The sequence below is a fragment of the Thunnus albacares genome, chromosome 21, assembly GCF_914725855.1.
Source record: "Thunnus albacares chromosome 21, fThuAlb1.1, whole genome shotgun sequence".
NCBI classification, from domain to species: domain Eukaryota; kingdom Metazoa; phylum Chordata; class Actinopteri; order Scombriformes; family Scombridae; genus Thunnus; species Thunnus albacares.
In genome coordinates this window covers 7947939-7972633 of record NC_058126.1, presented here as the reverse complement: position 1 = coordinate 7972633, position 24695 = coordinate 7947939, and the positions used below count along the sequence as shown (strand labels likewise).

At 40.3% G+C, this 24695-nt stretch overlaps 1 protein-coding gene and 1 long non-coding RNA gene across 2 annotated transcripts; one reads left to right on the top strand and one right to left on the bottom strand.

Annotated features, from left to right (window-relative positions):
- Positions 1-2593: 2593 nt before the first annotated feature.
- nell3 (NELL (neural EGFL like) family member 3) lies at positions 2594-8753 on the top strand. Its single transcript, XM_044338837.1, has 5 exons — positions 2594-3321; positions 3541-4226; positions 4778-5337; positions 5856-5922; positions 6075-8753. The coding sequence occupies exons 2-5, from the start codon at positions 3566-3568 to the stop codon at positions 7610-7612; spliced, it is 2826 nt and encodes a 941-aa protein (XP_044194772.1). The 5' UTR covers positions 2594-3321; positions 3541-3565; the 3' UTR covers positions 7613-8753.
- A 13324-nt stretch (positions 8754-22077) lies between these two features.
- On the bottom strand, positions 22078-24693 carry LOC122972925. The gene is made up of 2 exons (XR_006399878.1): positions 23615-24693; positions 22078-23558 (listed from the first exon to the last, which is right to left on the bottom strand). It is a non-coding gene; the product is annotated as an uncharacterized LOC122972925 (long non-coding RNA).
- Between the last annotated feature and the right edge of the window lie 2 nt (positions 24694-24695).

The window sequence follows — 24695 nt, the reverse complement described above, 5'->3', positions numbered from 1 at the left end:
TTCTTCCTGCTTAAATGCGGAAGTCAGGTCTAGACCTGTCAGTAAATTCTTGTCCCAGTTCAAACCTTTCACAATAGTCTTGTCTAGGCAGCACTGTGCCGCCACCACCCCCTTAACAGTTCTGCTGCTTATCTTTACTGTGGCTGTGTGTACTCTGGAACTGTTTCAAAGCTGCAGATGAAGACACAAGTCAAGTTTGTTGCGACTTGCAATCAGGACTGTGATGGTGATTGACAACCTCTTTAAGTTTCTGAGAATATAGAGCAGATCTCAGTGGGATCGACAGAACGGCTGAATCAGCACGAGGAATGTGTGGGTCGCTGTTAATAATTCACCTCACTAGAACTGATTTACAACAGGTCTTTAGACAGGAGTGGTAATGTGACACATCACAGCGGTGAAGGATACCAGACTCCGGCCAAGAGATCTGTAAACGTAACATTATTTTCTGTGCAATTAAGTTAAAAAAAAACATCTTCTAGGCGACTAAAGCACACAGAAATTGCGTTAATTTACACTCACTTTTTTTTTCTTCTCTTAAAATCAGGAAGGAATATATTAAGACAGCGGTGTGGCGCAACAAGGTCAGTTATCTTCAGAGGGGGAACCAAGGAGAGAGTCAAGCTGTCAAGCCGTGAATAGCCTTAGGCTCTTATCTGACCATGCAGACACAGATAGCTCTATTTATTTGCATTTCTCCTTGAGTCAACCTGGGAGGCCAAAAAGCAAGATTTCACATCTCTTTTGAAATCTTTTCAGCTTGCAGTGACTGCACATGCAGCTCAACTGAAAATGTGTCATGTCAATATTAGGAAATGAAGGTCAAAAAGTGGTAAAGAATGAGCATCATGACGCTTAGAATAACAACTTGCCCCCATCGCTACCCTCATTTTAAACACACATCTTTTAAGTAGTTAAATATTTGTTCCAAAACTGGTTTTCATTTGCATTATTTTTCTATTATTAGCACTTCTGTGTCCTATTTTTCCTCAAGACTTTGCCTCGGCTCCAATGGGGAAAGGCAGACCACCCTCTCTGTGGCAGGATCCTTACATCATAGGGTGAAGCTGAGCACGGCGGGGGGAAACCAAATAACCTTGAACGTGTCCAAGAGCCTTTCATGACTCGTGATGTATTAAACAAACACTCGGGGTACAGGCATGTGTCCCAACCACCCTCATTTCCACACTCTCTGAGGGGTTGACAAACAGATGGACACCATAGGCAGCCTCCCATTAGCTCTAAGCTATACTCCTGAACACTAACACACTGGTGCCACGGAGAACATTTCTCAAATAAATACACTGATTAACAGTTGTGGAGCTTGGCGGCAAAGAGGAGTGATTTTTTTTTTTTTTTTTTTATGCTTTGTTGTGTCTCTGCAGTCACTCTTCAGTCACTGAGGGTGGTCCAACAGAGTGAGTACTGAAAATGCCCATATATGCTGAAACTCATATATCACGACATGCAGCCAGATACTGTAAAATATTATTTTTCAATGGGTTTATTCAAATATAACAAGAGTTACAACGGAGGTTAAGACATACGTGCCACGTCAAGGCTTTACAAGTTGCAAAAACAAAGCCCTATTTGACAAAGAGCAGTCTTTTAGTTTCAAAGGTTTGCAGAACTCCAGATGGTGAGGTGTGAGGTGTAAGAGAGGGCATATTTTTAAACCATTAGTCTCCCTCATGTTAAATTTGAGTGCTCCGACACACCGACACACCTTCGAATACCTTTCTTGGGCTTTTCTGTACTAAAAGGAAATGGGGTGATAATGACAAAACCAGGGGAGACCTTGCAAAATGATAAAGCGTTTGTCAAACGTAGCACTGCAGAGGACAAACTGTCGCTATGATGATGTGATAAGTGAGTGTTGTAGTGCCCTCTGTGTGTGCTCTGATGTACTGTACATACCAAACTGTATTGAACTCAGTAGGTAATGTGGAGCTTTTTGTGCTTCCAACTGGCAGGTCTTATTTTCTTTGTGGAGCCATGCTGCATGTATACACCAGGCAAATAACCAACAGTTAGATGAATGTTTTTGTATATATGCAACTAATTAACTAAATTTCTGATCATGCTTTCCTTGGCAGCATTTATTTGCCATCAGAGTCCAACAAACAAAGGAACTGAGATTTGTTTTTGTTTATATGAATCAATCTTGCCTGACTATGGAGGCCCATTTCTGCCAGGAGAAAGAAAAAAAAAAAAAAGATGAAAAGTCAGACATGATAAAAATACTCATGGTAAGTCAAATGTATATGATGATATGAGATGATCATTCAAAAGTTTGTTTCACTAAGTCAGAACATTAAGATAATTTAAAAATATGAGATATTAAGTAAAATGTAAATGTATTAAATACATGTAAAATATATTAGTTAATAAAAAATGATGAGATAAGTAAAAAAATGTGATGAGAGAAGTCAACATTATGAGATACACAAGTGAAAATTTGAGATACAAAATCAAAATTATAAGGTAAAACATCAAAGTTTTGGCTCGTCATGAGGTTTTTTTTTAATGTCCTCATGTCTAATTCTTAATCTATTTTTTTATTTTTCTGGCAGAAATTGGCTTCCATACATGCTTGACCTTGAAATAATCACACAAAAAATGACATCAGAACCCCAAAGACTACAAACCCAAACACCAAACCACGCATCAGCCTCAGATAACCGCTGACTGGATGTCTGGCTGTACTAAAGCACTAAAATTAGGGTAGGAGAAGGTCCAAAAACCAGCTGTAGAGTTCGCATTCCTGACTTCTGCCATAGGTCTCTTGAACAAAAGTTTGACCTCTGTTGGCTCTGTCTATAAAGAGGGGTGTTTGGTGTTGACAAGGCCAGTATAACACGAAGGACACAGGGTTGAGGATCAGCAGCTGTCTCAACATTCAGGATGTGCTAAACAAAAAAACACTGACACTTTTTCTGCCAGGAAAGTCAACAGTGAGCAGAATGAAAAGTGACAGTCATCAGGAAAAATATGACAAACATCTAAACTGGACTGGAGGACATTATTTTGGCAAAGCACAGACCCAGATTTCAGTCAAGAATCCTATGATGATTTAGAAAATGTCTTCTTTCACCACAGAGGGGAAATCCCGTAAAGAGAGGAGGGAAGGTGAAGGGTTAATTTGTGGCCGTGGAAACCTGATGCTAATTAAGTCGTAGGAATGCCACATACTGACATTGTAGTGCAGAAGCCCACAGAGTGGGTCAGGCATGGAGGGAGGCAGCAGTAATGCGTGTGTGTAATGTTTTTATTCCTTACTGACAGTCGGGAAAGCCAGTTTCACCGTACCTGAAGCAGAAGGTAATGTTCTGTCATGAGCTGCAGTTTGAGAGTCTCTGTGTCAATTATGTTATGTCAATTAAGTTTGTTCTCTGTTGTGATAGAGGGGGGTGTATTCTGAAAAAAGGAGATTATGGACTGTGAATCACAGAACAGTTTTGAGTGTTTTTAGAGGGTTTTCCCAGATTTTCCATCTGGAAATCAAAAGCTTAACTCGCATTTTTTTTTCTTCTTTTGCAGGGAGGGAAAATATAACTGACGCAAAATGGTTTTAATAACACCAGTGCTGTTGCTGCTGCTCTCTTGGGTATCACTGCACGGCACCGCGCATGCTGTTGCAGAAAATTGCCGGGGGACGCACTGCTACGGCGCGGAAACAGGCGATCCAAGACCGTGCACCGGTGCGCACTGTCCTGGAGGCAGATCCTCCAGACCACCGCGGCAATTTAACCCGACAACACAGGGGAGAGCGGCGCAGATAGTTGGCAGCCACTATCATGCATACCCGAGCTCTCCAAGAGCTGCGTCGGAAGCCCATCCGGTGGTCCAACCGCTTCGCGGGCGGCACAGCGACAGCGGCACACGGATGAGAGCGCCTGAAGTTTTACCTGAAGGATGCACCGATGCGGGCTGCGCTGCTCTTGTGAAACAATTGCAGCCCACCAACGACACCCGAGACTGTAAAGGAATCGAGTGCAGACTGCCATTGAGGATACGGCCAAAACCTCGAGCAAAGTCTTGTGTGGGAGAGGGATGTCTGGCCGATTCAGAGGAGAGCGCGTCTTCCACCTCCAGCCAGCTTCCTCCCGTCCATCTGTTCGACAGAGCCGCGCAATTTCTGGGAGATTTTCCGGAGTTTGGATATCCGTCGTCGGAACTTGGCGGCGCGCCTTTGGGTGTCCAGCTCACATGTGACATAAAGCCAGGTATTCATCACTGTCATGACATTTTAACTATTGTCCTTCGTGCACAATTGCGCACCATCACCACTGTGAGATATTTCTGGTTGAGACAATCTCGAAAAAAAAGTTGATGAATTATTATCCTGCACTGAAAGCAGCAGGCCTATAAATTAACCAGCTGCACTTTATTGACTTTAACCCCCCATTTCCCAGCAGTGATCAGGAAAAGCGGATTCTGGTCTAAAGGCAAAGGAAGACTTTGTTGACCTTCAGCCTAAAATGACATCTGCAGGGCAACTAGAGTAGCTGAACTGAAAAAATTTCTCAGAGTCAATTGTCCAGAAAATGTAGTTTGTACTTTGATGTTGGAATACATGAAACTTTCAGTACATTTGCCATGGCCAGGCTAAGTGAATGGGGTCACTAGGTGTTCACACTTTGCGCCAGCATTGTTTGCTGAAATTAGACTTCTAAATCAGTCCTAAGCTCATTCATCACTTCCTCCACTGCAATGTTTAACAATAAAAACTTGTCTGTCTGTTCTGTTCTCTCATTTTGGATTATTTCCCTATCAGGTGAGAATGAAGTACCATCAGAGGATGCCCTCATCCTGCACCTGCAGCTGGCTAAGGGGCAGGAGAAGCTGGTGGAGGCCCTGCGAGCGCAGCAGATGGTCATCCGAGACCTGCAGCAGAAGCTCGCCGACCAACAGGAGGCGCTTCTGTCTCAGCAGCGGGAGATCTTGGATCAGCAGAAGCGCATGTATGAGCAGATGGACGTGGTGAAGGCCCAGTACGGTCTCCTCTCAGACACTGTCAAACAGGTTTCCTTCCAGGGCCTGCAGGGTGAGCTGCAGAGTTACTTCGAGAGCCACCTGGCGGGTCTTCAGAGCCAGGCCCGCAGCCACCTACAGAAGTCATACGCCGTCCACAAAATGGACATGGACTCTAAGGTGATGGATGTAGTTGGGGAGGCTAATTTTCCTCAACCTCTGCTGGGATGCCCTTCAACCTGTGGACCAGAGGAGTTCTGTGATTTTCAGAGGGACCCACCTCAGTGTGAGAAGTGCACAATGTGTCCACCAGGCTTCTTCCTCATCTCACAGTGCTCTTCTACAGCAGACAGGATGTGCCAGGTACCTTTATAATAAGTTAAATACGCTTTTTGGTAAACATGGTCACACCCTTGTTATTTATATTTATGGTGTGGTTTATATTAAACACTGTGCTATGATCATGATGACTTATATCTCTCAAACCACACATATGTGATAGGTGATGTGTGAAAACCAACCCACTGCAATGTGTGAACATGTTTCTGTTGATGGCTGTATTTTTCACATGATGGTATCAGTGGTTTTCAAGCATGTGTCATTAATGCTCAAGGCTTTGCAGTTTCCATTCTAGCAAAATAAAAAAAACAAAACAGCTGATTGTGAGTGAAAATGCTCTCAGACCTCAATAGTTGATCTAATCTCCCACTCTGATTAAAATGAAAACTCAATTTTTTGAATAAAAGGCCAATTTATGAGGTCATGAACACACTCTGCAGTTAAAGTACACAATCTACAAGGCTACAATCAAATCAGTTGAACCCTTTTATTGACATTTACAATTTCTTCCTGTTGATAATACTGTTTTGTATGAATTACAGGACAGAGATGAATGTCTTGAATTACCAAACATTTGTGGAGAGCGAGTGAAGTGCCTCAACACTCCAGGTTTGTTTAACACATTTCTTATTTTGCCAGCAATTTATTCTCTAATCATGAACAGAATTAATAAAAGTTTAGTATTTATAATGAGCATGAAGCATTCTTTGACATTATTTTTATTCCCTGGTTTCTCCTTTCTCTCATCTATTACTGCAAAGGAGGGTTCAGGTGTTTGGGAGTTTCTGAGAGAGAAGCAGTGATGGGCTTGTGTGGTCATGACTACTTCTATAACCAGGAGCTGCAGGAGTGCCAAGCCTGTTCAGACTGTGATGGAGAGCCTGTCACTGTTCCCTGCACAGCCATCAGCGACTCCGTCTGTGGCCAGCTGTCAGAGAGCCGACTCTCGCAGTCTTGGGGCTCCAATGTGGCAGTTCCCCCTGCCAGGACCTCCGGTGCCAACATCTTCCACGGGCTTCAGTTAAACATCCGAGGCAAGGAGAGCAGCGAACTGCTGTCCAACAAGGGGGGGCAGGTGACCTTCCTGCAGCATGGCCTGGTGTGGTTGGATCATAACTTTGCGATAAAGCACAGCTGCAGGAACTTCCTCCAAGTGGGCATGAGGCTCAACGAGAGCCAGGAGGAGGAGGGTCTGGACCTCAGTGGCGTTCGCATTGAACAACCAGATGGAAAGTACTTCCAGGGTGTCAGTGTCAGCAGCGGGGTCGAGGTAGAACCTAATCACACCTTAACGCTGCTGCTGAAGAGTCCGAATCAACACTGCAACCAGAGCAAAGATCTTCACGTCTATGATGTCACCACTCCCTCTTTCAGTCTGCTCTGGTTGTCACACGATACGGGCGCTGTTGCTATGTCGGCTCAGATGTCACTGCTGGCACACTACCAGACCAGCTACCGCCCAACTTTCCGCATGACCTCAGTTTCCGACCCCTACATGATCAGCTTGACTCATGACAACCGTGGAGTACGCTTCACAGAGAGCGGTGTGGTAAAGTTCGTCCTCCAGCAGGCGCTTTACTCAATGGGTCACACCTGCATTCGAGAGGGTTTCTCCCTGATCGCCTACACTAACCGCAACGGGACCGGCCAGGCGGCGATGCAAGCCTTCAAGGCCGGCGTCAACTACAGGGACACCTCCATCACCCTCTCCGGCGCTGTGAGCGTGGACAGCGGAGACACGCTCAGCTTCGAGATCACGTCTCCATCCCAGTGCAACATCCGCTACTTTGGGGACAGCACCGGGATCAGCATGTTGAGCCTCATCTGGATTCCCTCAGCTGTGTCATCAGCTCTGACCGCTACTGTGTCCAGGACCGGTCTTCCTTTTGGTGCAGTCAGGAATAAACCGCTGTTGTTCCAGCAGATCAGCCCAGACACAGAGCAGGTTCATTTGGCCCGTACCGGTGAGCCAAACAGCCGGAAGAACTTTATATTCCATGACAAAGGGACAGTGAATGTAGCCCTCAACCTGAAGCTGATCCACTCCTGTAATATAGTAAAACTCACTTTGCAGCGGGTGGAGGGTCCCGGTCGGGGCAGGCAGGCAGGACCTGTGGCTCAACAGGTTTCTGGATACATGCCTGAGGGGAGTGAGTGGGCCAGTATAGGGCTGAGGGCCTCATTTCAGGTCCAGAACGGCACAGCTGTCTATGTTACTCTGGACTGTATCCGTGGACGAGTTAACCAGATAACACATGAGGGAGGCACTAACATTTCAATCCTCTGGGTTGCAGTGTGATCCCTTTGTCATTCATACATTTTGTGAAAAAAAAGACAGTTTTGCACAATATTGAATTGCAGAGCAGATTCAACAATTTACCAAATTGAAGAAGAATGCTGGTTGATGAAAAACATGTTCATCTGTAACACATATTCTGTCTTTGTAAGTGCTTTGAATTTATATTTCATCACTTGTTTAAACTTTTATTGTTAAATTACTTTCGGGTATACTGTAAGTACTGCTTTTGCTCTGAGTACTTCGGCTGGTTGAGCAGCGACCAATTCTTCATGGAATGTGTGTGTGTGTGTGTGTGTGTGTGTGTGTGTGTGTGTGTTTGTGTGTGTCTGTAAGTATGAGTGTGTGTACATAAGTGTGCAGTGGTGCTTATAGATATGTGTGTGCACACAAATTGGCATGCCTACTTCTGTGTACGAGTCATTTAAAAATGTATATCCTTTTATCTCTGCACATATTTAACATGTATGTATCAAACTTGATTTGTATTATATCAATAGGCCTTTAAATGATCTGAAGAGCTGCCACGAAAGCGCTATACACTAATGCAATGTAGTAAACTTTCAGCAAGCACGAGTTTTGATATTTGATGATGTTTTTGGTTGTATTTATTTGCCTTTTACAACACAGGACTTTTATATTTACACTATAGAAAGCATTTATTTGTCAGACGTGAGTGAAAACAAGAAAAAACAAGAAAAAAGTATATGGTAAAGCACTGAGTAGGCAGTGTTGATATTCAGATAAATGCGATAGCCTCTATCATACGTTTTTGCACAAGTGTAGTGTTTAACATAGTATTATGGAATGTGCAAACATCATACTTTGTTATTCTTCTGCCTAAATGCTGTTTCCCTGTGAAGAGTTGACCATGCATATCGTTCCTAATTGCCTCTGTGTGTGTTCTGTCCTCTAAATTAGGCATAATTAAGTGTTTCAGAGAGTTGGCAGTGAAGCCGCCACTGAAATTCTTCAGCTTTATTCTCACTTTATTATGTTTAGTGATTTTGTGTGTGTGTGTGTGTGTTTACGTGTGTATGTGTGTGTTTGTGTGTGTGTGTGGTTGGGCTCCCCTGTACATGTCTTGTGGAACGTCAATGCATGTATTCTTGTTCAACACCAAATAAAATGTACATATATTTTGCCAGAGAGGGAATTTCACTTTCACTTGTAAACGTCAACTCGCCTCATAGGTTGTGTTGTGCTTTTTTTTATTGAAAGAAAATGTCAAATTCAGGTCAGATAACTGCAACTAAGACGTCAGAGCTGAAACATGTCGCACGATGTTGTCGGATGATTACAGTATCTATATTTTATTTAGCATAATGTGCACCAAGAGCATTCCTGTTGAGCCACATCATTTGACCTCCCATGTGACCTTTACTCCCATATCTTGACAAGCACAGTGATTTTATAGTGGACTTACCTATCATGACTATCAGCATTTTCATCCTGAATGGCCATTATTTTCCATTAAGTTAAAGGGTAAAAGTTTAACATTCAGACGTTACTCATTCGATTTAATCTCAAACATACTGAACCTATTTGAAAGCAATCTTACTCAGCAGCAAAGGTGCCAAAATTGCAGACATGATACCTGGAAAACCATACACTGTATTTTTCTCTGAATTGGTCTCGATCAAGTTTAAATGATTATTCCATCTATTATCTATAGAAGAGCTGTTTTTTTGGCTTAAACATAACAAATAGCCCATGAGTCAATGTGAGGGACAGAGAGAGAGAGAGAGAAAGAAAAAGCCTGGTTGTGAGAAACAATCAAATGTTTCTGTCGGTTGCCTGAATTGAAAACAGGTGTTTCAGTGGAGCAGTGCTCCAGATGTCTGATGCTGTAGATCAAATGAGACCCACAGCACATGAAGAGTTTCAGAGACATCAGAGAGAGAGAGAAATTGGGACAGAGAAACAGTGCAGGAAGAAGAAAAAAAAAAAACAGACGAATGTGTGTGTTTATTGAAAACATTTTCAGCAATCAATATTTTTTTATTAACAATGGATCAAATGATTACGTGTAATGGGAAAGGGTTGTAAGGGTGAATTATCCCCTAACTTTGTAGTTCCCCTCAGAGTTACAGAGTTAACCCTAACCCAGCTTTTAGATTTTTATTTTGGTTGTGTGGTCTACTAACTCTGCTTTCAACAACGTGTTTCCATTTGATAGCATCTGTTTACAGGAAATAGCTCCGATAAACCAACTGAACAAATGGCGGACAGAAAGTTAGCAATCAGCTGGTGAGGGTGAGGTTGGTTAAGTCAAACATCTACTGTATCAGCTCCTGTTAAGAACCAGACATTTCCCTTTAGGAGTTGTGGAGACCGTAACCGAGACGTGACCTAACATGAGAGTAAAGACTTATATTCATCAGGTGGCCAGAAACATGTCTCCATACTCAAGGTTTCACACTGTTTCACTGTATTTTGACTTGTCTACTCCTCAGTCCAGAGACCATTTTTGCGCACTGTCAGACTAACAGACCTGATGCATTCATTGATGAAAACTGCAATCAACAGGACAAACTGGAAACCACTCCTGATATGCTCCAGCATGAGTGAACATACTTACTCATCCAGCCCAAACAAATAAAAGATGACATCATGCAAAGACAGAAGCGATCTCCAGACTACCGAATTTGAGGTCAGTATCCTACGTGAAGTGTACTTTTCTTGTAATTATGACTTCCCTATCTCATAGTTGTGACTTAGTATCCCATAATTGCATCATGCAATCATGTAACTATGAGATTGGATCTCATAATTATGAGATATGGTTAAGTTGGTTATAAATAATCACTATTTGAGAAGACAGAGGCATGATGGAGCTACCAATATCCTCCTTGAGTTGAGATACTGGGAGATATTAATGTCACTGCATAATGATGGTATTATTATTAGTTTAATCAGACATCCTGATGACATTGACGTGAGGTTGATATGTTGACGGATATGAAATAAAGCAGTAGTATCCTGCCTGTCGTCATCACTGGTCCTTTAAATTCACCCACAACTACATTCAATGGTTAGACGAGTCAAGCCAAGCCACCATCAAAACACATAAACTTCCTGATGCTGCTCAGTGTCTGTTAGATGTGTCAGTGGACAACTGATTGCTAGAACATCAGCCAAAATAACTTTATTAGGTATTAATAAGTCAGAGAGTCTGCGTTTTTCAGGTTTTTGTGGGGTGCTGCTGCCTCAAGTGGCCAGAACAGTCAATTTATGAAAGTTTAACCAAATTTAGTGGAGAATTTATGATTAGCCCTGACAGAACAGTTCCACACTTAAATGAGAAGCATACTTCATCCACATTTAATCGTGCAGCACAAAATACACATTTATCTTCCATTCATACGCATGAAACCATGAGTTAATTAAAGTTTGGCTGAGACGGGATGGCACAGTCTAAATAAATCTGTCAACCAAAAGGACTTCAGAATTCAGAAATGTGTGTAACAACACCAAAGGTGGCATGCAGTTTTATGGCCTGCAGGCTTGCATGACTGTATATCTGTGGCAAAACAGAGAGACATCATTCATCACCGCATCTGTTGTGAGTTTATTTGTTTTCTGAGGGTTTTTGTGTTTGGAGTTCACTCAAACTGTCTCTAACACAACAGACATCTCTGATGATTCCAAAAACACGACTGTCTCAACAACTAAACAATCCTATGCAACTAATAATACTCCTTATGTCTAGAGAATGTTTAACATTTTTCTCCGCATGTGTATCTGCATCATTCATTTGTGTCTGCAGGAAAAAATGTAACATGGTGTCATGTTAATAGACACATCAGTCGCAGTGATTTGTGGTTGAGGTGCACACCCTCCTAACCCAAACCTGGCCCCAGTCTGCGCCGATGTTGACTTAAAAAGGACAAAGCCGGAGACAGGCTTGCTTTAATCAGAAGCGGATGTTACTGTGAGAGCCAAGGCCTCTTGTCTACAGGGAAATGTTTAGACCATGTGGTCAGGTTTGATGCTGCAAACCTCCACACAGTGTGTCACAGTGGTGCTCAGCATGAAAAAAAGGTTGCAAGAGGATTTATGTGCTGTGAAAACAGACCGTAATGATGCTTTTTTTTTTTTTAATCCATCTTGTTAGTTTCTTCTGAGAATTAATCATATAAAGGAGGTCTTAATAGGGAAATAAAATTTATTGTTCAGTGTGAAAGGTCTTCATTCTGGGTGTTTTTGCTGGCAGCACCTCTGAAAAACACTTCTGTACTGTTCTGAATGGCTTACTTTATAACGTGTTTTAGATCTGGACCTACAATATTTAAAGTTTTACCTCCATTTCTACTTTAGTAATGGTTATATTCTACACCAAAAACTTTATATCACATACTGCCCGTTAACATGTTAATTGGATGACATCAAATGGATTCAATCCTTTAGACGGGAAACCAAATTTGTGCCTGAATGGAGGAGATATTGTGTCCAAGTCCAAAGTATGAGCTTACATCATTCAGCTGGTATGATTCCAGATGATGTTTGTTCCAAGAGCCTTTAAAATTTCTGTTTGGAGTTGAGAGAGTGGAGTTGTTTCAATACTCTTTTTCCCTCTTGACAGTTCAAGTATTCTACACTGCTCTCTGTCTAATCATTGCAACCTGCAGGTGAGTGAATTTTGCATGATAACCGTCCATGATCATGACTGTAATGGTCAAGAAAGGCTGTTTACTTTGCAGCTCTGCCTCTGAGAAAAAAATGTCTTATCAAAAGTCAAACCTCTGACTTACTCAGATGTATCTGGACTTCATGTCCCTGCGCTTTTTGGAGACTGAATCAACCATCACCCTCCCTTTTTTGTGTATCCGCTCATCTGTCGCAAACCCCTCCCCTCCTTTGTCCATCTGTGCCGGTGTTTCTCTCCTCATTAGAGAGGTTACTGATGCATGAGGGAATGGGCTAGCAGGTCAGTAGCCACAAACACAGGATGGGATTCATATTGAACAGGCTGTGAAAAGTTTCTCAAAAATCTCAGGAATTTAAAGGAGCTTGGTGATCAGCTTTATTCTATGAAAAGGGACAGATCTAACAAGAAATAAAAAACAAACTGTTTTACTTTGTTAGTACACTATAAGCTGTCTATAACATATTGGCCAGGCAATGTCAGCATTGAAAATAATCATGCTGGACATCTCCTTTTTCCTGTCTTGGCAAGGGCCCTGCTTGCATAGTTCCCTCCAGTGTCTGGTAAATTCCCTGATCACCAGGAATGCAGCATTTAATTTTCTTGTTCTTTAGCTGACCTTAATCATTTCTGCATCAAGGGCAATCCGAAACTCCAGAGAAATGGGATCAGTCAGTGTGTGTATGGAAATAAATACCTGTGTGTGTGCGCATGTGTGTGTGTGTGTGTGTGTGTGTGTGTGTGTGTGTGTGTGTGTGTGTGTGTGTGCTATATATACATGTATAGGTAGAATCAAGAGAGCCCTGTCTTCATGAAGAGGCCATTTAAAGCGCTGATGATGAATAATAGGTTGGCTGGATGCGAGCATGCAAGTCCCTTTGGTGTATATTTAAACGGCGGAGAGATGCTCTCCCACTCATATCAACTCCCCAGTGGTCCATGAGGTTAATTGCTTTCTCCGGCAGGCGCTTACAGATTAACTATCTCACTGAATGCATCCATACAAATGACTCTGCATATACCACAATAAGTTGAGCAGAGTGGTGTGTGTGTATGTGTGTGAGTGTGCAGCGCTTTGCAACAGAACTTGGTGCATGCTAAGGTGGCAGGCAGGGTGCACAGCGAGGTCAGAGAAGCTAATGAGTATGACTGACTTTGACAAACGGAGCAGGCTCCAAAAACAAGACAGAAGTGCCTCTGCATTTAGAATATCTTTGGCTTAAGTAGTCTTCAGGAAAAATATGATAGTGCAGCATTTATGATATATGATGCAATCTAGCAAGCATGAATGTGTGATTTGGAGGTGAAACAATGTCAGTGTTGCTCATTGGTTTTGATGGTAAAAGTGTTAAAAACTTGTTTAGTTTTTAGTGTTTTTTTTAGTTTTCAAGGTTCAATATAACTGTTCTTCAACCTACTACACATTTAAGTATATGAATGTACAAGACATGCTCTTGAAACAGGATAGGTTTGCAAATTCAGTGTAAGTGATGGGGGACAAAATCCACAGTCTGTGCAAAAATGTAATAACTGTATTCAAATTAAGTAGATATCTTCCAAATGTCTCTAAAGATTCTCTGTCAGGAAATGGTATATCCAAAAAAACACTGAGTCAAGTGCAACTGGACTTCTTGTAGATTCTTGAAACACAAAGGGAATTTCACACTAAAGAGATATCCACTTAATTCGACTAACTCAGACTGCTGAAGCCTCATATTAGCTTCGGATAAACCTTTAAACACATCTCTGCACAGAAAGAGGCCTGTGCAGTGTTACTATTGTACCCCAAACTACGAAAATAAGTTGTAATAAACTGGAGTTAGAATTAAAATAGAGTAGCATTTACTGATTGTTTTGCCTGCAATTAGTTGTTAACACAACATTTACGTATTATCACCTTATAAATTTAATAAAACAAACATGTGTTGCCTGTTTACACATCCAGCAGATATGTAGCAGCATTTGTTTTGAGTTGTGTTTCATTCCACCTGGTGAACTTAAGTCAAATATTAACTCTCTTTTTGCCTCTACTGGTGTCCACCACCTCCTAAGGGAAATATCTGGATCTTTAGGGGCTAAAAGCTTCACTATGTTCACCACTTGTCAGTCTCTCACTTTGGCAGTCTGCTGTTTGGTGCTCAGCAGGTTGTACAGAGTGTCTTTATCAGAGTTTTCCCACAGAAAACAGCTGCCTGCTGTGCCCAAAAGCCACGTTGATAGGAGAATCTGTAGAGCTTAGGGGAACTGCAGAGAGAGTGGTGATAATTCTCTGGGTTTGTCACTAAGGGTGACTCTTTTTATGCACATGTAGTCATCTGACTTTAATTTAAAAAACAGCGATTAGAGCAGCTCTAAACTTAGACATCTCAATGTATTTTGACCTCCAAACCAACAAATCCATGCTCACTGGTAAACTCCTTCTGGCTGGACAGCTGATAAATAACACAACATATGGAGGAAAAAAACTTATTCTGCTGTCAACCAAGCATGCAGCCCCTCCCCTGAGGTGACCAAGCTTTCATGTGTTGGCTGAGGAATGTCAAAGTGAAACCAAACACTAACGGATGACCTACCAGCTTCTGGGTTGACATTAGGGCAGCAGCAGAGTTCAGGCAGGGTACGGCGCGGAGGACTGCGAGGTGAACACCACCAATTCCAACAGACACTAACATCTGGCTCGGCTTAGCTGCCCTACACACACACACAGTCTGTTTTCAGGAAAGACTCCAGTCGTTTATAGGACCATGAGAATCCTTTAGGCCTTTCTGTCAAAATGCTTTGGTAAGCCTTTCTCAAGCCAGTCACCCTTATTTTAACATATGTTGGTTTGCTCATAAATCACTGCCAAGTTTTAGAAAGGAGTAACTTTGCCAACTTAAACTTTACGACAAGTTTGCTACACTTCTCCTATCTGCTACCTGTGTGTTTGGAGAGAGCAGCTTTCTCTCCTCTTTGTGTAATCACATGTAGGATTAGAGTATTGGGGCTTTACAAGGTCTGTGATGTGCTCCACATGCTCGGGGTTGCCGAAAACACTGAACAGATCATCTAGGTGACACTGGTGATAAAGAGCTCACATGGGAACTTCTCAGACAACAGAGAGGAAGGAACCTCACAGGGTGAATCTCTGATAAATGCCAGACCTGGACATTTAGTAGGTATTCTCCTTATTCTTTGAGTTATTTGTAATTTGTAAAGGCAGTGATGAAAATATTTAGACTCTGTGGAAGACTGAACTGTCTATCAGGAAGAGTCAGTAGAGAGTCTACAGAGGCAGCGTGTCAAGGTTGACTGAAATTAATTTGGAAGTCTCATGACACAAGAATTTAAAATGTGATGTCAAGAGTACACACAGGTAATTCCTTGATGATAATTAATGGAGGATGAGCTGACAAGTCATTTTTTCTCCATGTGGTTCTGCAGCAGTGGACTGTAAAACTCCCCTGAGGGAGGGGGAATATCTCACTCATAATGACTATATGTGTGCATGCAAGTCTTTTTCCATTTATTTAAGCATGGATCACTGTATAGTATGTGTAGTGTACATGCTTTGTGTGTAAAGTGTAAACTAACAGGCTTTAGAAGGGTTAAAATCATTTCAAAGGATATGGCTGGTCATTTTTTATATTTTCTTATTGTCAACATGTACAGAGCCAAACCAATAATGAATTGATCTACGTATTGTGTGTATCCAAAGCCTGATATATCTTAGTCCTCTGTGCTGTAGACCTTTTGTTCTCCAAAAACTATTAAAAACACATCAATGAGTCACACCGGGTGACATGCTCCTTTGCCCTGATCGTGTTAGTTTGTTTAGAAATGGCTCAAAAGACTAATGAGAGTGATCACATTTTCAAGCTTGTTGTGTTACATATCACAACCTCTTGACTAAAGTTTTTTTTTTTTTTAATTTACAATGCACAGTGTAGTACAAAGTCAGGAGGTTGTGATATGTAGCACAACAAGCTGGTGAAACTCTGTAAATGGAACTGCATTCCCACACATACGCAGTGGCATCTGTCGTACAAGGAACTACTCTCTGGAGACTGAAAACATGATTGCTGTTATTAGTCTTTGGAGCTGTTTCTAGACAAACTACTGTGCCCAAACTTTTAATGGTATAAGCAACATGTCACCCACTGCAACAGTGTGCCTCACTGAAGTGTTTTTAGTTTTTGGACAACAACAGAAGTCTACAGCACAGAGGAATAAGATATATCTGGAGACATGGACACACGAAGAAACCTTGCTTCCAATTTGTCTGACGAAGCAAATAGCTGAAGACTTTCAGTCTCCTGTATTAAAGAAAGTAGAAGTGTGGAAAAAGGGTAGCTGCAGAAATATTGGCTAAAGGATATGACTTTGGAGCATGTGACAATAAATTCAGGCAATTAAAACACAGGTTCGCTTTGGTACTGGCATTTGCATTTTTTTGGGAGTAGGGCAATTTGAAGACATTTGCCATGTCTGGGTTTCTATTCTTAGATACAAAACAATAGTTGATAACAAGAAGCAGACTGGGAGTGGTGCCAGCAGCTGGGTCTTCTCCTCAGTGGAGGACATCCTGGCTGATGATCCCAGTGTGGTGCCGGTCCGGACCGTGTCATCATTTGCTGGTGGTAATCTTTCATTCATTTAATGTTTTTAATTGTGGACATTTTTGGTGCCACATCAACATGAATTAGCACAACAGATGAGTGCAGTTTGCTAATCAAAAAGAAAATGTTATCTTCATGCGTTTCTAAAATCTTAAACATTGGATCTTAATTATACGTTTTTATTCATTCAGTGATGTCATAAAATGCCCTCAGTCAAATCACCAACCATCTTGGATACAAAGTAGCTCCAATGTTGGCATCTAATTTCACTGGGTAACTTGGTAGTGTTGCTAACAGCTTTATTTGAAGGATGGCTTTCGTGTGGCTCAGGTAACTAGAAGCTTGGTTAACTGGATGTTTGAAATAACTTTGTTTGCACATGACTCATTAGTTTTACATTAGATGAAGAAATATTTGAGTCCATGTGAAAATGGCAAAATGGATTTGTCGAAGGAAAGTGATATTTGATGCTTTGATCACTTCCATTTTGAGACCACCAGGTATAATATCTTTTTCTTTCCACTCAGGATCCTCATTAGACCCAGTTGGCCCAGGACCATCAACTTCACAAACTAAGCCATCAGCAAAAGCAAAAAGAGAACAAGTCCACATCCGAAGCACCCCAGTGATTTGAGCAGCATGTCACTGAGCAGAAGAGGCAGATGTCAGAACTGATGGTCTTGCAAAAACAAACAATGGAAGTGGCGAGTGAAGGGAATGACATGTTAAAACAATTTGTTACTGCTTGTTGTGAAGAAAAAATAGGAACTTATCACCACATTCTGGTGATGGCTTAGGTTCTATTTTGTTTGTTTAATGGCATGATGTATGGCTTGATGTAGTCTATGATGCAAGGAAATAAATGCAATCTTGATCACCTTTGTGCCTTTTTATTCATTATTTGTTTTCTTTCCATTCTTTTATGAAATGAAAACTTCTGAAAACTTAGATGAACCAAACAAAACTAGTTAAACAGAACTCAAATCACCCTAAACCAAAAACAAAGTAAGTTCATCCCTTTTTTTTGACCTGTAGTATTTTCAGTGTCTACTGCTTGACATTCATTGCCATCGTTGCCACCCACGTTTTCACAATCCTCCATTTGATGCCCTTCCTCCCTCACGAGGAAATTGTGTAGAACACATGCAGCTGTGATTACCACTTTCTGAGGTCTTCCATGGGCAGATACTTCAGTTGTCTCCATTTACCCTTTAGAAGCCCAAATGCCCTTTCAATTACAGCTCTGGTTGAGCTGTGGAGTGTGTTGAATTTCTTTTGCCTCTGGGATAAATGCCCATTATCTCTGTGTGGTGTGTCTCCAAGCAGGTGGTAGTCACTTCCCATTACATCCTGTAGGTTGCCATATAATGGGCAGTTCTGAAACACCCTGGCATCAAGCACAGACCCCAGTGTACATGTCTCTGATGTACACACTGCCTGGAGGTGAATACTTGCATGTCCTTTCTTGTTTACGTAACTGTTACTATGGAGTGTGGATGCTGGGATGGGGATATGTGTGCCATCAATGGCTTCAATGACTCCAGGGAAGCCAGTTTTGTGTTGAAAGCCACTTGGCAGGTTGGCAAGCTCATCCTCTCTGAGCTATCATATGTATTCATTCCTCAGTCCACACAGGACCTTGCAAATGTCTGAGAAAACATAATGCAGGGTTCCTTTTGACATGTCTAACTGGTCTGCAACACCTCTGAGGCTCTGTGTTTGCCAGCAACCAAATGGAGTAATTTATTTGGGGTGTCCAAGGTTAAGTTTACCAAGAAAGGACCCCCTTTCTCACAGAGGGCCTGTCAAAAAGTACTTGCAGCATTAGTTTCTAGTAAAAGTTTCTATACCACTATGACACTGTAAAATAAGTTGACACAAATCTTGCTACACTGCACATACTGCTATATACATTGTGGGAATTGTAGGTAAGTAAACATCTAACATTAAAATAATAACTGAGAACATCCCCCTGGGTGTTCTCAGTGTCATCTATAACATCTTCCTCAATTCATTGTTTTTTGGACATCACAAATTTGAATTGTAGCAAAATAAGTTTTGGATTTGGGAGATGTGGAATGTACAAAACCTTTTTTGCTTCCATTGATGTCTGTTGAGGTAATCTGAATGAGAAAAAAATAAATACATTCTAGTATTCTGTATACTGTTTGAGCTCCTATTGGGTTGATCAGCTTCAGACCCACATTATAATTCAATATGGTTGTTTATTGGTTTATTCATTTTGAAACTTTAGGATAAAACTGTAAAAATTACTTAAATTACTTTGTAAAGCAAGCAGTAAAAGGTAATTTTATGATACATTCTGGTTATTAAACATCTTTAAATCTCATACATCTCAAATGGGGATCTGCATTGAATGGATTGCACAATATTGTAAAATGTTAGTGGAAAAATGCATATATTTATTCAGTTTAAAGGAAATTGATATAAAGGTACTTTTACATAGACCTTATGGTTTTTGTACATTCAGAACCCCATACATTAGTAGTACATAGTACATTAATGTGAAATGTCAGTAGATATTAGGGGTGTATCCAAATTCAAATACGTTATTCAAAGCACAAATAGTGGGGTTTCTTTAATGAATATTTGTTTCAAACAAATATTTTAAAAATTATTTGTTTTCAGGAAGAAAAACAAAAGTCGAATACCAGCACGCAGGTTGGTTACGTCGCTATCTCAGTCTCTCTCCTCTGCTCCACTGTTATGTCTATCAGCAGGTCCCAACGAGGGGAGTCACATCCACCTGCTACATGATGCACATTTCCTAATTTGGACATCAGTCCTGGAGTCGGAGGTGTTCCCCAGAGATAAAGCTGAGCATCTGACGCATGCAATGTGCTCCTAAGAGACTCTCCATAACCTGTTGTTCCCCTTCTCCTCTCCACGAAGTGCCTAAAAAATAGGCAATAAATGAAAAGTGCAAAGCAATAATCGCCTTTGAAGTTCTTCCCTACACATTACACACTGTGCTGTCTCTGTGTTAAAATCTGTGTAAAAAAGTTTCTAAAATTAAATGCATAATAAAGTAGATATATTGGGGAGTTGTTTGCAATTACTGTCAAATAATGTTCATATAAAGCAAACACTATACATTAATGGGAAAAGCCTGTAAACACATAGTTTTTCTGTATTTTACATCCAGAAATCTGTACTTTGATGGGGAGTTCTCATGGACGGATTGGATAATCCTATGAATTTATCAAAGTTTACTGTATGAAAACATGAGTTTTCATTTAAATTAGGTAATGTTAAGGTAGTTCTGCAATCCTTTTCATTTTTTGTGCAAATTTATACGTTTGTTTAACATTCTAGCAATGTTTTATAATGAGATTTTATTTTTATATTACAAAGGTTGAATTGTAAAAATGCAGACAATGTCCAAAGTAAATATCAGTATTTTTAAAATAAATCTCTGTAGAATAACTAAAGGGTTTTTACTGTTATTTGACAGTGTTTGGCAACTTTTGCTGCCGGACTTTTTACCATTTTTTTATGATTTTTTTTTTTTTACAGTGTACACAATACTTATAAGAAGATCAATTCATTATTGGTTTGACTCTGCACATGTGATTTGTTGACAATAAGAAAAATATTTTAAACATCGCCAGCCATATACTTTAATTATATTGCAGATCTTCCATGATTGTGAAGAAATAACATTTATTTTTTTCTCTGCATATTTACTAAAAGGAATTGATGGCTCATCTCATCGACTTGGAAACTAAACAAGAGAACATGTGTATTTAAAAAAAAAACTTGTGTCCCAGATGTTTAAATATCCACTTAGCTGTTGGCAAGGTACACAGTATCACATTGTAAAATGTTAGCTATAACCAACCCACAGTGTAGCTAAACAGGAAGAACATTAGTTACAGATGTCAGCCAGATTACATGCTAAAGTAATGTCAACAGAAGGTTCAGCAGTGAGACAATAACCAGTTTTCATCTTATTGTATAATCTCTGTTGGAGACTGATCAATGCCTTTATTGAACTATCCTGGGCCTCATCATGCAAACACACTCAAATTGTTGGCTGGAAACAGTTAAATGAGTGGTCTAGCTGAGTGGTGATGCATCATATTTGTAATGTTAAACCATCCGTTTCCTCTGAGCACCTGGAAGTCAGCTGATAGTGTGCTCCACAGATGTTTTGTTTAAAACATATCTCACTTTTTTATCATCAGGGCCTTTATGTCATTTAAATAAACAATTAGGGTAATCTCTGTCTGGTTGTGGGTCTAGTCTTTGTCAAAGACAGACTATGATTATTCACATGTGACAGTTTCCTCTTTATCTATTTTCATCTGTGTACGAGAGGGAAGATGAGGTAAACCATCTGATAACCTTTTACAAAGTTTGGGTTTTCTTCTGTCATTTGGACTGCCGTAATCATAAATGATTGAGAAGAGCACGTAAAAATAACAACTCATTGAGACAATAATGGAAAATCGTTTTTATTTGCCAGAAATTCCAAGAACATTTGCAATGCATGCCTTTTGAGGCAAGGTAAAAATACACTCCCTGATGCTCCTCCATGACCAAATTGTGAGGTAGCAGTGCCATCTAGAGAGAAGATAGCAACCTACTGGTGATGTTGCCCACAAATCACATCATAGGAGTGTCATGAGAAATGTTATTTTTTACAATTATTATTATCACTAACTGCTTGTTTGTATCAGTATATGCATATGTATGTAAATTGAAACTGCTTTACTTTTCTCTGGAGTGCATTGTTATGTCCTCAAGGTTATTGTATTTGATTGCACTCACTTTGGACACACTGTGTCTTGAAACTTTGCTATAGGCAATGATAACAAACCCTCTCTCCATGCTGCTGTGCTGCATTGTGACTAACATCATCAATCTACAGTACTATTTGAGAGGCACTAAAACTATGATCTCAGAGGTCAGAGAAAGATTACATAAACATGAACAATGTAGCACCAGCACCAAATGACATTGTAGTGTTGTGAAAATGCCACTTTATAGTGCTCAAGGACTCTCTCATCAGTTTATGTAAAAATTTGAACTTTTTCTGTTGAAGTACCACTGTGTTTTATCAGAGGCAGAAATTATGTATAAGCTGATTTTTTGCCTACAAAATGGAGCGTAATAAAAGTGGGTAAAATGGTATTATATGTTTTAAAGCAAAAAAAAAAAGAAAAGCAAAACACAAGAAAAATGCAGATTCAAAATTATCTGTTTTGACAATATTTATTTATATTTTTATTTAAGAGTAACATTTAGTTCAGGACAAATGAATGTTTGAGAGAAGCTAGCACAGCAGTTTGCAGAATATATGATTCAAAATTGCACCATATTTAGTGAAAATGAACTGCACTCTGAGTACTAACATTTTATTAGTTCTCATAAACAAACAATATTTCCTGTAAGCAAGAAACCAGAGTTTTTCTTTACTTCTTTGTTAAAGGCTAATAAGAGTTTTTGGACGGTCAAATCCAAATCCTATTAATTCTCATACATCCCATAGAGTCAAGGGCCTCAGAAAATAAGCTTTTACCATTTGGGAAAACAAAATCAGAAACTGTGACGTTATGGCACCATGACACGAGTCAACATACTGTCTCAGACGCACAAACAGAACGACAGCGGGTAGCCGAGAAACGTTAAGAGGAAAGCGCAAGGATACGTTGTCACTGCTACCAGAGGGCGAAGCAGAAGAGAAAGATAGAAAGGTCGTACAGGTGCAGAGCAGAGAGAAAAGCTTTGAGTAAAGACATGCTGAGGGACTACACATATAGATATAATACTCTACGTTCTGAGCTGCGACAGTCTTCAAGCAGAAGAGAAAGACAGAGGATAGAGATAGTCGGATCAAGCGCGGAGAGGAATACAATGCTAGGCGAAGGTTAGCATGCTTGCGGCACAGAGAAACTTTACAGGAAGCCCAAGACACAGAGATCACATGTAAAGGCTAGAGCGACAGTGCACTATTCTACAGGCTAAGCTATACAGTACATCGGACACTAAAGCTAATTACAGGAGCTACACATACTGTATATATGTATGTATATATATATATAAATAGATATATAGGAGACTGTACATCAAACAAGCAGGATAGGCAAGGCATCGCATGCACGTGCAAAGGAAGCGAGTCTAGCAGCAGCAGCAAGAGAAACAAAATGTCTGGCTTTCCAAGACTACCACAGTGAGATTCCTTTGTTGTCCTGTTATAAATCTGATGTTGTCTGTGTCACAGTGTGTACGTCAGTTTTACTTCGGAAAGGAACAGAGAAAGGACCAATAAATCTATGAAGCTTTTAAACATCTTTTTAAATGCTCTGTTGGGATGTAAGACAGTAAAAGAAGAAGCTTTATAATGGCAAAAACTGCAAACTGCAAAAAATGACTGACAAGCTGCAAAAAATGAAATGCTTTCATTTCCAACAGGCCCTCGATTCAGGACACATTCAGACCTAAGAGCTTAAGTTACATTTTTGAGTACATTTTTTTCACATCAACTTATGAACAACCATTGGACATTGCACGTTGTTAGGTCACGTGTATACTCTAAAGTGCACAACCTCCCCGTTAAGAGGAAAACTAGACAATACTGGCAAATTTATACTAAGGCAACACGTTACAAACACACTAATAACATACCGCCAAGTATCACATGTGCACAAAAAACAGAGGGCTTCAGAGTTCAAAATGGCTTTGCATATTAATTTAAAATCCAAACACTGGGAGTCTCACGTCTCTGAGTAAGACTCGTAAGTGTTTCAAGGTGAAGTCTGTCCGTTTCTTCAAAGCCAGTCCCCGAAAACACGTTTTCTTTGAAATAGCTAGAAGAATCACAAACCAGGTCAAGTATCTGACATACATACAGTACATACACACAGGAAAAAAGCCTTTTAGACTAACATGATGAAAATACAGGTAATCTATACCGGAGATAGAGAAAATATGAATAACTTTACCTCACAAATAGTCTCTGGTTATATGTCTTATATACACGTATGTATACACAAAGATATGTACTTAGGACATCTTGAAATACTATTTACAATCTATGATCAAAAGTGATTGTACACTGACCGACCATGTTGAGCAAATTGTGCTTTTCTAACTTGTTCTAATGAAAATGCTACCGAACCTCTGCTTGGTAAGTCGGGGTTCACATTCCATCAACTAACCCGCCTACAGTAAGCATGTTTGTTTTTATTTTAACTTTTTTGCTGACTACTGTGCATTTGGTCTGGAAACTTTATCGTTAACTATCGTACAATTCAAAATCACTGTTTCTTTTGATATTTTGCTGGGTGTATGGATTGGACCCATATTCAAATATTGCTTGTGAATGAATAAAGAAGAAATCTCAGTTGCAATGCTAAGGGATGCTCCTTTTCTTCTCCCTAGATGATTTAGTGCAAGTGATGTCAGGTATACAGTGGCTGCAAATCTGATGAGATTCCTATATTCAAACAAATCACTGTTATTGCACCATTCCCACCTCCTTAAGATCCCCATTAAGTGCTCATCCAAAAAATACATCTGACAACAACCTCTCTCAGCATGGTACTGTAGATGAGAGGTTAACATCTTTAAAGTTATATTCCTTAAGATTTCAGTCCCAGTTGATTTGGCGACACCTGTGGCTACTGGTGGTAATAACAACTGCTTATTAAAATACCGTTCACACAAGCTCCATTCTAAGCAGCGACCACTATCACTTATCTCGAGAAACACTAAGTCAATTATTTTTTTCCAAGAAGTCATTATGGTCTCAATCGCTAAATTTGGACCCTCTAATAAGTGTGCTGGTGGCCATTTTGGAAATTATTGCTCCGTT

Bases quoted from the DNA above. Each gene is read 5' to 3' on its own strand.
- nell3 (XM_044338837.1), top strand. From the start codon at position 3,566: ATGGTTTTAATAACACCAGTGCTGTTGCTGCTGCTCTCTTGGGTATCA. The intron at 4,227-4,777 runs GTATTCATCACT...TTTCCCTATCAG, and splicing joins CACATGTGACATAAAGCCAG to GTGAGAATGAAGTACCATCA. The intron at 5,923-6,074 runs GTTTGTTTAACA...ATTACTGCAAAG, and splicing joins GAAGTGCCTCAACACTCCAG to GAGGGTTCAGGTGTTTGGGA.